The following is a 14,316-nucleotide window of genomic DNA, read 5'->3' on the forward strand; positions in this document are numbered from 1 at the left end:
AAGGCAAAATAAGTGCTGTTGCACCGCTGCTGTTGCACCCCTGACCAAAATCATTAGTGCAGTTGCACAACAGGTCAAAAACCATTTGTGCTGTTGCATGACCACCAAAAATATTTGTTGTATTTGTTTTATATCGTCTTTAAAACTCTACAAAGAAGACCTTACTGCACAGTGGTTTATTGTAGTCTGACCATATTCATGACAGTGTCTGTAAAGCTTAGTGGAGGTTTTCTTTTTCTCCCACTGACATTAAAAAGAAAAAAAACCTGAAACACACTTGATGTGTTTGGAGCCATCAATAGCAGCCATCAGATTTTTTATTGGTCAAGAAATTGCACTTAATATGACTTTTTGTTGTTCTTTTATTATGAACAGACGTCTCAACCGTTTGGTAGAGGACTGTATCTAAAATACTGTAGGGTCTAATTTAAAAAAAACTATTGATTGTTGTTATTGTTATCATAATTGAATAAAAAATGCAAAGAAATAATTTTTCCTTTGCTTTTTTCATGGTGCGTACCTTAAAGGGTTATTCCCAGACTGCAACCTCCCTATAAATAGAAATCTGTAGGACCTTAGTTGGACTAAAATCGTAGGATGATGAGATTTGTCCCCATCCAGGCTAAAAGTGATGCCTTACAGGCTTTAATCGGGGACACTTGTAGTCCTTTTAACGATATTAAATTCTCTGTATTCTGCATTTCAAACACTTGGTGGCGCCAAAAGCTTTTCTTTATTCTGCAGCGAGCGCGCCCTCCCAACGTGTTCATACATATACTGCCAATGGTTCATCCACCAGTGTGCCCGAACAGGCTGATTATGTAAGGAGAAAGACACTCAGCAACAACTGTTCTAGAAGTCCAACGAGAAATGAGAATAACAAAGAATAGATTCACAACTGTGGTAAAATCTATTTACTTATGTTAAATTATTTGTTTGTTTGTTAGTTTAGTCTTTGCATATATATAAAGAAATCTGTGTGCTTTTGTTTTTTACATTGTATCTGCGTTTTTATATTTTGTTGCTGTTACTGTTTGTGTTTGCAAGAACATTATTGTTTAATAAGAGAATAAAACCAAACCAGGAGTAAGACTTTATATACAGAAATAAGATGAATATGTCTTTTTATTATTATCATTTCCTATCACAGCTAACAGACACTGAATTTGGCAGTGGCGAAATGTCATAAAGTATATTTAATGGGTGTTTCCATTCTATGTTTACAGCTATAGTGAGAAGTCACTTTGCAGATTAAGATTACAGACAAAAAAACCCCAGCTGTTTCTAAAGTAGTTCAAATTAGCTCTTCCTCGACCAGATAAACAGTAACCTCCTACTTACATTCACTTTATACATCATTAATAATAATAATATAATAGTGTATAAAATATGATTTTTTTTTCTACATAACCAGCAGCCTCTTTAACTTTTGATTATTTAAGTGCATTTGCTGATTCACTTTAGTACTTTAAATTAAGATTTTAAACTTTAACTTAAAGTAAGTAAAATATAGCCTGTTGTTACATTGTGGTATAATAGGAAAAACTATAATAATAATAATAATAATAATAATAATAATAATAATAATAATGCCTCTGTCGCCACTGACAGGGACCCTAGAATAGAGTCCCCTAGATAATATATGAAAAGATGATAGTTCTTGACCTGAAAACCGATATGTTTTGGTCGGATCTTTTTGGACACGTGTGGACAAACATCCAGGCCAAATGCTCCAATGTAAACAAGCCTATCTGCCCCGCTTGGCTGCGTCTCTGGAAATTTCCACCTAGCCCAGATAACACTGCAGTTTAACGCTTCACAACAACAAAAAACACTTGGCCTATATGAGCTCGCAGGCCACGCCCACTGAGCGAACCCACTTATTTCGCCACTTCCTATTGGCCAACCCGAAGGTGTGTCATCCGCGCTGACGTCAGACGCTATACATGTACTTCCAGTAATAAAAGTTTCTAAGACGCAACCACTGAGCGCAACCGGCTCCTTCCCATCCTGTCTGTGAATAAATTAGGGTTGTGCTCATTTCTACCATCGATGCCCTGGCGCTCACAGTCAGCAGCTCATGAATATTAAGCAGCTTTAGGGGAACATAAGACCGGCCTCTTGCACCAACGCGGCCACATTCAGCATCCACCAGGGCAACATCTCACAGGGCTTTCATCAGACTTTCTCTCGGCCACTTGTGTCCGCTAGATTTGGGTCCATTCGGGATTTTATTTTTAAAAAGAAAGAAGAAACAATGGCTTTGAGGGGACCTTTATTCCGTCTTCTCAGAACTCAGCTGAGTCACACTTCCCAGCAAAGCAGAGCTCAGTCTGTGGCTGTGCTGGGAGCTCCGTTTTCAAGAGGACAGGTAAGGGAGGGGGGGGAAAGCAAACTGGACTTTTATTTTAAACCCAGACATCTGAACTTAACTTAATGTCTGTTTGTCCCCTGTGACAGAAAAGGAGAGGCGTGGAGCACGGACCTAAAGTCATCAGGGATGCGGGGCTCATCGAGAGGCTCTCCGGGTTGGGTAGGTGAGGGGAGACGGGCTGTGATAATGGAGCCAGCCGGTGCTGCTGTGTTATGTAACAGTGGATGGGTGTAACCTGCACCCAGCATTCAGACAGATTTAAACCAGTTACATCACCGGGACACCTTAAATATAAACATTCGCATGTAGCCTGGGAGAGGTTATACCGGCACACAGACCTCAGAGAACAGAGTCATCTCTACTTTAGTCCGGGTTAAAAAAAAAAAATCCTTTCCGGGATAAATTATAGGGTACAGTAATAGATCATATAATGGGATGTATTTAAATAGGATAAATTACATGTATTGTTTTGAGGAGCTTGATGGAATAAAATCAAAAGGCACATTTTAAATAAATGATGAAATGAAATTAAAATAATGGCGACTACAAACTCATGATAGAGCTCCTCCGCGGGAAAAGGCAACGACCGTACTAAAGCGATACCATACAAGGGTAAAAAATAAATAAAACCCTCCATAAAGTACCCCAGGGTCCCTCTGTGAAACACCACACACACATTAGAGGACACAGGGTGATTTCTAAAGCGGGTAAGCACATGGTTTAGTCATTCTTGTCCCCGGCACATGCTCGGAAGGCTGCAGGAAACGGATGGCTCATTTTATTTGCTCTCTGGCGTCACTGCAGACAGACTCACCCCACTGTAACAACTCTTTTGTATGTCGGGTTTCTCCGCCTCCGGTAGAAGGGAAGGGAGTGCTGCTTTGAAGCTGAAAAAGGACAGCTTCAGGCGGAAAGAATCCCGTTTTTATTTTAACGCCCAGGTCAATGAGTTTGCATTCACCCACATGCAATGGAAACAAAGGAGATTTACCTAATAATAGAGGAATGAGCCACAGGGATAATGGGAATACATCCTGCTGTAGCAGATTTGAACATGTACTGTGTTCAGTGTGAAGTGCAGACAGATAAAGACAGATAGACAGATAAAGTCTCTACTGAAGGACACTGAAGATTAATATGGAGCCACAGCAGATCCAAAATACCCGTGGGTACAATAAGGTAATGAGGGCTTTAACCAATTATTTGTATCGTGATGGTAATCATTTAAGTTAATAAAAAAAATTAGCCTACAAGTTAGCCCAAAGTTATTTTTATGACTTATTAATAATTCTTTAAAATTGTTTTATGAGTAGTATAAAGGGAACTACAATCTCATTTCCATTATACATCCCTGTGCTGTAAATGACAATAAACTAACCTTGAATCCTTGAAAACAATACAAAAAAAAAACACCTAGTGGTATACTGTAGGCAGGATTATTTTACAAAAATATTATTTTTATACAATAATAAAAGGAAAAATACCTATCTGCAGGTCACTATGTACCGAATGGCTCAGAGGGGGTGTTAAGCCAGAAGTGTCTGTTGACTCCACAGGAGATTACAATTTAGCTACCATATGTATGATAAGGTTGCTATAAATACATTCAATAGAGTGTCACACAGACTATTGGGGTGGATAAATAGAATTGTCAGTGATAATGGCAGCTTCATGTAAAGTCTTCACACAATGGACAGTGTAGACAGTTAAGGACATCATGTGCCTGTGTTGTAGCCAATTAAACAGAGAGTTACAGCATTTGCCAGGTAATCCCAGCTGTCTGGTCTCATTCATCTGCTCATCAGCTGTAAACATCAGATGTTGTGCAACAGGCACACCCTCCCCATCCTATTTCTACTGTTGGGACATCATTTTATCTTCTGCAACTGATATTCTGTATTCTGTTATTGTGACAGCAGGAACACAGTTATTAATGCATGCAGTTATCTGAACTGTATACATTTATTATTGTGCAGCTTATGGCACCCACCTAATATGTTTGAGTGTATTAACAGTTATATGTTCTAGATATTTAATCTTGGTCCAGATTACAGTTAACAGAATTACAAACATGTTTCAAGTGTTCTATTCTGAAAGTACTATAAATATAAAAAATAAACCTATCATAATTTTTACCTTAGTATATATTCTATACTACTAATACTATACTAGTGTGTATATATAGTATATTAGATATCCCAGAAGTGGAGCCAAAAAAATATTACATTACAAGAACATTACTATAGCCTGCAATTACATGGTTTCATACAAAATAAGTAATAAATAAATAAATAAACCCTTTTAAAATTAAAGGTTTGAAAAATGTCCTCAGTCTTTTGAAGCTGAAGGCACGGAGTTGGAGAAGAGTCATCGTCCTGGTGGCCTGATGTCAGTTTGGCAGCAGTGAAAAAAAACAGCTGTAGCTGAGCCACATGAAACCAAACCCCACCTGAACTAAATACCATATCATCTTGAAATCTTCTCACGACAAAAACTCTCTCAGGGGAGAATCGCACATATAATCAGACCAGTTCTCTTTGTGATTTAACTTAAGTAAACAGCACACTTACAGTAGCAGCTGTAATCTTGCATTTCACAGTAAACAGAAGCGGACGTCGCAGCCCGTCGCTTCTTTAAAAGACTTTTTTAATTGTCCTGCAATAGATGCTCACGATTGCACCAAGACAAGGGCTATTCCTGTCCTGTCTACGAATGGAAATGAACCACATTGGTTCCCCTTAGATCAGCAGAGTAACACTATACTGCCATCAAGGCTCACATTGCCAGATGAGCCCCCAACATGGTGGATCACATCACTTGTTTACTCCACAGTCCGTGTCCCAAACTAAGTGGAAATTTTTCGGTCTTTACTTCTGCAGCCACATAGCATAATGTGAACTGCAGCGAAACCTGAGCTGCCGGGAGAAACTGGACAAGTGGAAAGTGCTCCGTCACTAATGTTCCACTGGCACTGAATGACTCAGCGTCCTCAGGCTGTAAGCTAGACAAATGCATGTTAAGTCATGCTGTCCAGGCCGTAGACTATGTGGGCTATTAGACTGAAAATGGCACCTGCAGTCTTCAAAGCACAAGTGTTTCTGAAAAGCAGATAACGGGGGCAATGCCCGAAGGATTAGAGATTGTCCACAACCAAGATTGCAGGTTCCTTTCATGCAACAGCCAGTGTGTCTGTGTCAATATGTAGTCACTGTAAACCTCACCAAAACAGTGACTCAAGGGCTTGAATTGATGGCTTTGTTTTGTGTTCCTCAGACTACTCTGTCCACGACTTTGGCGACCTTAACTTCCACCACCTTGAGAAGGATGAACCCTACATGGATGTGAAGTTCCCTCGCAATGTGGGTGCAGCGAATAAGATGCTGTCTGGCGCAGTGAGCAGAGCTGTCGGTGCCGGGCACACCCTTGTCATGCTGGGAGGTGATCACAGGTAAGAACACAGAAACTTGCTGTACGTGAAGAGGAGCATCTGTCCTGAAATCATACAGTGCAACTAGTACAGTATTTAGGCGCCCTGAGCCTACTGTATATCATTTTACCTTATGCGCTACAACACCCTTGCAAGGACACACGCACAGATATTTAAAGAGCTGTTCTCCTTTTACAGCCTTGCTATTGGATCAGTGGGAGGGCATGCCCAGCAGTGTCCTGACCTGTGTCTCATCTGGGTTGATGCTCATGCAGATGTAAATACACCCATGACTTCTCCATCAGGAAACCTCCATGGCCAGCCTGTGGCATTCATGCTCAAAGAGCTGCAAGACAAGGTGAGGAGAAACATTAGGCTTCACTAAAAACAAAATTTAAACAGGACGTCAGCAGGCACTTTGTAGCAGGAACTAAACTTTACAGAAAGGTGTATGAAGTAATCCAGGAACCTCCATCGACTTCAACTACAACCAGTAGTAATGCAACACAGAACTTCCTCCTATGCAACATGGACAGATTATGAGATAATGGCCCCTCCAACATAGACATGGAAACATTTTGAGTCTCTTTCAGTTACATTTAGCAGTATTTAGTATATACATACACACAGTTTGAGATTCAACATACTGATTTAATGACTAATGTTACTGTATTTTAATGAAATATGAATGCAGTCTCAGTTTTCTGTGCAGCTGTAATACGAAGGAGGAAATAGATAAACACAAATGTTGGATTTGGTTGGCAGATACTCATTAAAATACCGATCAAGGTCAAGAGCAAAAAAACACACTCATAGAAACAGACAATCACATCAAACACCTGTTCAGCTGTAGGCCCGTTCAGTAATACATATATATTTAAATATTTGGCAATAAACAAGTTCTACAACAACCAGTCAGGTCAGTTTAGAAGCACATTTTAGCCACCTTTCAGACTTATGATTACATATTACATATAACATTATCTCTGTCTGTACAGATGCCAGATATCCCTGGGTTCTCCTGGATGAAGCCCTGCCTCTCCTCGAGCGACCTGGTGTACATTGGCCTGCGGGATGTTGACCCCGGAGAGCAGTAAGTACATACCATACGTACATTCCAGATGTGGCTGATTATAAGAACGTAACTTTCCAACAGATAAGCACTGCGAAATTAGTTCCTGATTTTTCGGATGTTGTTTATCACAGCCACATCCTGAAGAACCTGGGTATCCAGTACTTCACCATGAGGGATATCGACAGACTAGGCATCCAAAGGGTCATGGAAGTCACTTTTGACCATCTTCTGGCAAGGTATGTTGAACAGATTCTAATATTCTTTTACTGTTACACATTTTAACATGATTATATAATATTTTTTAAGGTTTCATATACTTAACTTTTTTCTCAAATCTATTTTTGTCTTGCTCATGCCCGAGTTAAAGTGAACCTTAAATTCACACTTTAACTTTCTCCCCTCTTTGAACAGAAAACAGCGACCGATCCACTTGAGCTTTGACATCGATGCATTCGACCCGTCTCTGGCTCCAGCCACGGGAACGCCAGTGAACGGAGGTTTGACCTACAGGGAGGGAATCTACATCACAGAGGAAATCCATAACACAGGTACAGATCATTACAAATATGGTCGCAACATCCTCAATAGACAGCTTAATGCTGCTTTAAAAGCTTATTTTGTCTGTTTCTGGGTCCTTAAAAGGACTTTTACTGTCAGTAGTTAGTTCTTAACTTGTGGATGTGTTGATGTGCAGGTCTGCTGTCAGCGATGGACCTGGTAGAAGTAAACCCCGTGCTGGGGGCCAACCAGGAAGCCGTGGAGGCCACAGCCTCTCTAGCGGTTGACGTGATCGCGTCATCACTGGGACAGACGAGAGAAGGCGCTCACCCGTCCATCGATGAGATTCCTCCCGCGAAGGAGGACACAGAGCAGCTCCGCCTCTGAGAGCATGAAGCAAAGCTATGAACTTTATCAACATTGTCTCTGAGCATTCCACAAAGACTGAATCAAATAGCTAACGTTTTGAAGTTCTTGTTCTCATCTCTTTGCCATTTAGTGTTGTTTAATGACAAAAGCTAAATTATGTTTGGATTTATAAAACTATTAATGGGCTTTTATGGAGTTATAGAGTTCACATTAATAATTCGGAGATGAAAGCCCTCGACATAATTTAGAAACCACTACACTTATTGATGGGAATACCATTCATTTAAACAGCAATAATAACTTATGTTGCTCCTGTTTGTAGTATGTGTTAGACGACACAGCTGCCACATATTTATTGTGGGTTTGGTTTACAAGAGAATGAACCTGCCTCAGAGGTATGATAAACCAAGTTTGACTTAGTTTGAAGTCCACAGTATAACGTGGATTCTCCAAACCGTTTTGTGGCTGTGCCAGTTACTAAAAAGTAGTAATGATGTGTTTGCACTTTGGACCAGCTGTGGTTACTGTATTTTCTGTAGTTTTTTGTATTTTCACAATGATCCAGTACATGTATTAGAATTACTGTGTTAATAATATTTACTGACAATGTCAGTACCAATTGGATTGAAAATGAATATCTGGCTTTGATTCAAATGCTAGCAAAAATATTTTGCTTGAACTGATCTAACGCTTGGTCTATGTTTGACCTGATGAGGCCACTAAATGACTATTGTCCTTGTAACAAAGAGTTTATATTTTGGTCTTCCATAAATGTGATTACATTTTTTGCTCATGTGTACAGGTGTCTTATTTCCTCCTTAGTTTGTTTCATGTTATTCTAAAGTTATAGAACTAAACAGTTTAATTTTTACATGAGAAATCCACTATTTTAACGAGACTTTATGGTCTACAGACATGCCAGTGGCTCTAAGGGGTTACGTTAGTTTAGTGTGTTATCATGCTAGGATTTGCTTATTAGCACTAAGCACAAAGGAAACTAAGTCTGATGGGAATTTCACTAAATCTTCATGTATATGATAAAAAATCAAAGAGACAAACTAATTATTTGACCCGATGGTGCCGCAAGATGAAAAATCTGAGACCCCCCCAAAAATTAAGATTCATCCTGAGGGGAACATGAATGTGTGTACTAAATGTCCTGGCAATCCACCCAATAGTTATTGAGACATTTCACTAAAAAACACAAATGTCAACCTCATGATGCTGCTAGCAGAAAAGTAATAGGATCATCAAAGTCATTAGGCTTCAACCTCTGGGGACCATGAACATCCGTACAAAATTACATGAAAATCTATTTAATAGTTGAGATACTTCAGCCTGGGAGGATAAAGAAATAATGGCCAATGTTTCAAATAAACCAGGGGTCTCAAACTCCAATTGTCTTGAGGCCATTGCTGGTACTGTCATCTCATACTACAAGTACTACAAGAAAGAGCAATATTCTGAAAATATTTCCATTACTAACGTCATATTTAACAAAAAAGAAATGCAAACCTACATTTTAAAAAATTATTTAAACAATAATAATCTGGATTATATAATATTTTTGACGTGGGGCCTCTGATATGAACTGTTTTCAGTATTGTAGTAACTGTTATATAGTTATCATTGTTAAATTGATTGATTAGTAGCATTTATAAATATTACACAATTTACATGTGGTTATACAACTTTAGTATTTACCCAATATAACATCCTAAAGCTGTTTAGTTTTTTAAGGGGCTTGAAAGCAGCGCTTCAGAAAAAGACAAAACAAACATTATCTTATCCCTCCACCCTCCACCCGATCCACACAAGAAGGTCACCAAACATGTTTTTGTACTTGGCGTCACACACCAAGGCATGATAACTACGCGGAAGAAAAACATTATGGCAGATGTGCCACAAAACACAGCACTAAAAATAACCTTATCACCTATTATTTGAGAATTAATTCCGTAGTAACAGGTGCTGTTTACACACCACTAACCTGGTCCGGTCTGGGGCTTCAGCCGGTAACAATGACGTCAACTCAACAGCAGATGTTTTTTTTTTACTCTGGCCTGTTTGGCTGCCATCCTAGAAAATTATCAGATACATCCCAAACTGAGGTTAAAGATTAGCTTTAATGATGTGTAGACTGTCAAATAAGCCCATAAATGAACCCTATTTCAAACATGACTTTTGTATCATACAGTGATTAGACAATATCATTAACTGTTAAGAACATTGCGTGTATTAAGAGTTCCCATCCATTTTTCACATTCACACCTCTGACTGACAAATTTGGCCTCTGGTCCGAATATCCAAAATTAGGAAAATTATTCCTAATACAACCATTTGGATACTGGACAACACAACAAAAAAACTGGTGGTATTTCATATACTGCTGCATTATATTGCAACTGTTTTGATAACTAATAATAAAGTATCCCAATTTGAGAAATGTCTACCAGTAACATGTCTCCTACCAGAGAACCTGCACATGTGGGAGTAAGTAGATCGAACTCATGCTTGAACAAATCTTTACAGAGAATCGTCTCTGCGGTCTGTAGCAGCCCCCACATGTCCAGATAATCAGGGCATTATTGGCATTAACAGCCTGGTAAAACAGTGCAAATCTCAGTTCACAGTTTGTCCATGGAGCTTCTGTGTGTTTGGTCCATTAACAGGTAAAAACTTCTTGTCAAATGAAACTTCGCCGGCCCATGAACAGAATCCCCTCTTGGTAAAGGTTCACTTTAAGACTGATCCATTGTGCTTATTTGCACTCACAGAAAAAGAACATTATTGCTTCTGGATAGTCAGTTGAGACAGATGTAGAGAGTCTAGGTTTGCCCTGGATCCAGAGCGTAGACTGTTCTCAGATGGTACAGTTTGATCACCGGAAGAACTTCAGATAAATTACAGCACCTAGAATGGCCAACTCCATTAAAATGATGACCCCTAACAGCAACTTGTTCGTCACCAGCCTGTAAGACAATAAAAAAATAAGCAGAGACTCTGGTCATTGTTGTACGAGCATTTACAGAAATAGTTCATGAAATTTTTACTTTAAAATCACATTTAAGAAAGATACAGCACAAAGAACCTGTTACCACTTCGGTGGATTAAAAAAATAGATAATTAAATGACATTTTAAACATTCAGAGTGAACTAACATTTGTTGGTTGCAGCTTCCTCAGATGTGACAATTTGATGCATTTCTTTGTCATACATGACAGTTAACTGAATATCTTTGGGTTTTGGACTGTTGTTTGAATAAAAAAAGTCAACTGAAGATCTTATCTGGGGATGTAGGATATCATAATAGGCATTTTTCACTACATTGTGATATTTTATAGATTCAAAATTGAGAATATAATCGCCACATTAATCAAAAACGTTAGTGTATCAATAAAAACAGAACAAAATCAATTAAACTGCTTTAGGGGACCACTTACCGCCGTGCCATAGCACGAAGAATTTTTCTGCTTCGACTGAGGTTTTCTCCAGTATTCACCAACTACAAAATAGACAAAAGACGCAACACATTAAACAAAATAATTTCCCAACAATAATAAATTGTGTTTTTATTTCTCACGATATTGACGTAATAAAAATAATCCGACTAATAATAATCATATTGACCCAAACCTGAGCTGTACCACGTTTCAGGTATAACTATAAAAACATCTAAAACAGTGTATCTGCCCTCACAGATTAAACCTAATGCAGTACGAGGAGCTCATCCTGTAACAGTAACATAATAATCCGCAGCTCACTCTGTTTCTGGTGCGGTCCAGCTGTTCCCTCTGCTCCCCCAGCTCCTCGATGATATCCGTGCCGATCTGCTCCGTCTCGCTGGCGATGCGCTGACTTCGTTCAATACTCTGGCTGGCGTTGTTCAGGGAATCCGTGCCCTGGAGCAGCAAGGCTCTCTGGGACTGCACGTGTGTCTGCACAGGTGGGCAAAGATGACAGAGCGAACCAGGGTTAATTCGACTAATTGTGACAGAAGATGGAAGAAACATTTACAAGAGAAAAAAAGCCATTCTCAGATGGACATCAGTTAGTTTAGTTGAATACATTCCTGGGGTTATTTCACAGTAAAAGTGCTTTCTTTTTTGAGACATTTCCTGCTTTTAAATGTACTTGTAATTACACTGATCATTTCGCTGAGTGTCACACTATTAACAGGAACAAAAAATACCCCCCAAAAGAGCCTGAAAGCAGAAATACTAAGGACTTCCCTTGTAGCTGCATATATCACACAATAATAACACTGCACAACCATACAGACACGTAAGGGGTTTCGGTTCTGTTATTAACCCTCATAATGAGAAGACACCTCGCTCATTCAGCATTTATTGAGGGTCCACAGCTCCACACTCACACTTTGCTGATTTTGTGATGAATAGATGCCGTGATGACCTCCCTCCACTTGCTGGAAAGGAGAACCAAAGCCAGGAGCGTTGTTTTTCATGTCCCTCTGCAGCTTGCCCAGATCCCGTCGGTACAGACGCAGCTTCGTGCTCATAGCATTTTTGTGGGAGGAAGGGGCAGCGCGCAGCTCTTCTTCCATTCCTTGTAACTGGAGAGACAGGAACATTGTAATGGTTAGTTCCAGATAAAGAAGTGGATGAGGCTTCTGAGCATTAGGTCACGTTATATGTGGATGTACAAAACTAACTTCAATACCAGCAGTGGGAGGTACATTTACTTTAATACTGTACAAAGGTACAATGTTTAGGCCCATTTTATGCTACTTTATACTTCTACTCCACTACAGGGAACATATAGTAGTACTTTTTCCTCTATTATATCATTTTACAGCTATTGTTCATATTTACTTTGCAGAATTTAACATATAAAATCTATTTTAGAGGATAAAAGATGGGACATTTGTGTCAGTTTTTAGGGTTTTACTATTTGATGTTGCTTTGCTGCTTTTATGTTTTTATGTGAAGTGTCTTTGAGTATTTAGAAAAGCGCTTATAAATAAAATTTATTATTATTATAATTATAATAAAATTAGCTCCACCTGCACCATTTTGTATGACTGAATTTTTATTATAATGAAACTGAAACTGGAACAGAGAGGTGCTGATTGAACTTTATCTATATAATATACAATAACTTATTATTATGTGTATATGGCTGCATTAGTTTGTGACATTTTAGTGCATATTAGTGATAATATTTAGTTCTTTTACTAATTCAATAAATAAATCAAAGCAGGACTTTAACTTAACAATGGAGTATTTAACACTGAGGTACTGCTACTCCCCCCCCCACTGCTCAAAAACAAAGCAGTTAATCTTAAAAGACAATATATGAAACAAATAAAAAGGAACATTTAGTGAGTAAAAGCAGAATAAATTCCCCAGAAAGCAGATAGAGAAGGAGAGCAGCTCACCACTTCCTCAGCCTCCCCCTGCCTCTCATCGAAGGTCCTCACCAGCCTCTTCCTCTCCTCTGTGAACACAAACAACCTCCTGAATCTATGCGACTGTGTTTCCACTGTAAACAAACAAACAACAACAACAACATGAACTGTTTACCTCCGTGACTTCTGAGGACTCTCTCCGGCATTAGCTTCAGCTCGTCGTACAGCGATCTGTAGATTTCGTGCAACTTCTCGAATTCCTCCGACGACATTTTGTGTTTTTGTGTGTTTTTGAGCTTTTCTTGGCTGTTTTCTCTCGTTAAATCGGTTAAAACTGGAAGTTTATCTGGTAGGTTTTGTTGTTTTTTGTTGCTCTGATTATAATCAGATCCCCGAGACTTTTCCGCATGATGGTCCTCGTGATCCAGTGCCTCAAACTCCGGATCAAAAATAAGAACACAACCATGTTTCGGTATTTTTTTTAACTAAATAATACATGTTTGATTCCTTATATGAATACAACTTATTAATTATTGAGAAATCTCGGTGAAAACGACTTAAAAAGCACCCCGAAAGCAATTTTATTCAGGCACTGCACAGGCCGCTTTCCGGTTTCATGGTGCCTTCTGGGAAATGAAGTTTTTAGACACAGTTACGACAATCTACACTACAAGTAGTTGTAGTCATTTCATTTTTACTTGATTTATTTTTATTTTTGCAATGTAAACTAGTTTTATTTACCCTTATATATATTTATGTGTTTATTTATTTGTTTTGTTTATGGTTGTTGGGGCCTCGCTCTTGTTTTTTTTGTGTTTTTAATGTTCCTAAAAATATTTGCATTACAAAGTCAGATTAGGTTTTTTTAATTTTTTTCTCTTGAAATAGTTCCTTAATTTCTTATAATACAAACTACATGTATAGAACACGTGTCTACATGATTAATCTTCTTTTATTATAAAAATCCCATGTCCATAAATGTTATTTATTTATATTATTATATATTTATTGGCAGGAAAAGCATGTTTTTTGTCTTTTATTTCAGAAATACTTGTTGCGTTACAGTTGCTCAACGTACTCACAAGACATTAAAGAAATAGAACTAATATTAAGAAGAGTATTGTAATATATAACAACAATATATATAGAGAAAGAGAAAAAATAATATTAAGAGTCTGAAATATGTACATTATAATACAATATAT

At 38.4% G+C, this 14,316-nt stretch overlaps 2 protein-coding genes across 2 annotated transcripts; one reads left to right on the forward strand and one right to left on the reverse strand.

Annotated features, from left to right (window-relative positions):
• The first annotated feature begins 2,120 nt into the window (after nt 1–2,120).
• arg2 (arginase 2) lies at nt 2,121–8,540 on the forward strand. The gene is made up of 8 exons (XM_035673857.1): nt 2,121–2,371; nt 2,461–2,533; nt 5,648–5,822; nt 6,000–6,159; nt 6,800–6,894; nt 7,008–7,112; nt 7,288–7,424; nt 7,571–8,540. The coding sequence occupies exons 1-8, from the start codon at nt 2,258–2,260 to the stop codon at nt 7,759–7,761; spliced, it is 1,050 nt and encodes a 349-aa protein (XP_035529750.1). The 5' UTR covers nt 2,121–2,257; the 3' UTR covers nt 7,762–8,540.
• Nucleotides 8,541–9,204: 664 nt separating this feature from the next.
• On the reverse strand, nt 9,205–13,541 carry vti1b (vesicle transport through interaction with t-SNAREs 1B). Its single transcript, XM_035673860.1, has 6 exons — nt 13,287–13,541; nt 13,142–13,200; nt 12,119–12,316; nt 11,508–11,681; nt 11,187–11,248; nt 9,205–10,715 (listed from the first exon to the last, which is right to left on the reverse strand). The coding sequence occupies exons 1-6, from the start codon at nt 13,381–13,383 to the stop codon at nt 10,625–10,627; spliced, it is 681 nt and encodes a 226-aa protein (XP_035529753.1). The 5' UTR covers nt 13,384–13,541; the 3' UTR covers nt 9,205–10,624.
• Nucleotides 13,542–14,316: the final 775 nt, after the last annotated feature.

The sequence above is a fragment of the Morone saxatilis genome, unplaced genomic scaffold (assembly GCF_004916995.1).
Source record: "Morone saxatilis isolate NCDOM2014 unplaced genomic scaffold, NCSU_SB_2.0 Contig3, whole genome shotgun sequence".
NCBI lineage: Eukaryota > Metazoa > Chordata > Actinopteri > Moronidae > Morone > Morone saxatilis.

Coding starts and splice junctions, on each gene's coding strand:
- vti1b (XM_035673860.1), bottom strand. CDS start 13,383: ATGTCGTCGGAGGAATTCGAGAAGTTGCACGAAATCTACAGATCGCTG. Junction 11,682..12,118: donor CATCACAAAATCAGCAAAGT/GTGAGTGTGGAG, acceptor CCACCTGTGCAG/ACACACGTGCAGTCCCAGAG. Junction 10,716..11,186: donor CTTCGTGCTATGGCACGGCG/GTAAGTGGTCCC, acceptor ATTGTCTTACAG/GCTGGTGACGAACAAGTTGC.
- arg2 (XM_035673857.1), top strand. CDS start 2,258: ATGGCTTTGAGGGGACCTTTATTCCGTCTTCTCAGAACTCAGCTGAGT. Junction 6,895..7,007: donor GATGTTGACCCCGGAGAGCA/GTAAGTACATAC, acceptor TGTTTATCACAG/CCACATCCTGAAGAACCTGG. Junction 7,425..7,570: donor AGAGGAAATCCATAACACAG/GTACAGATCATT, acceptor GTTGATGTGCAG/GTCTGCTGTCAGCGATGGAC.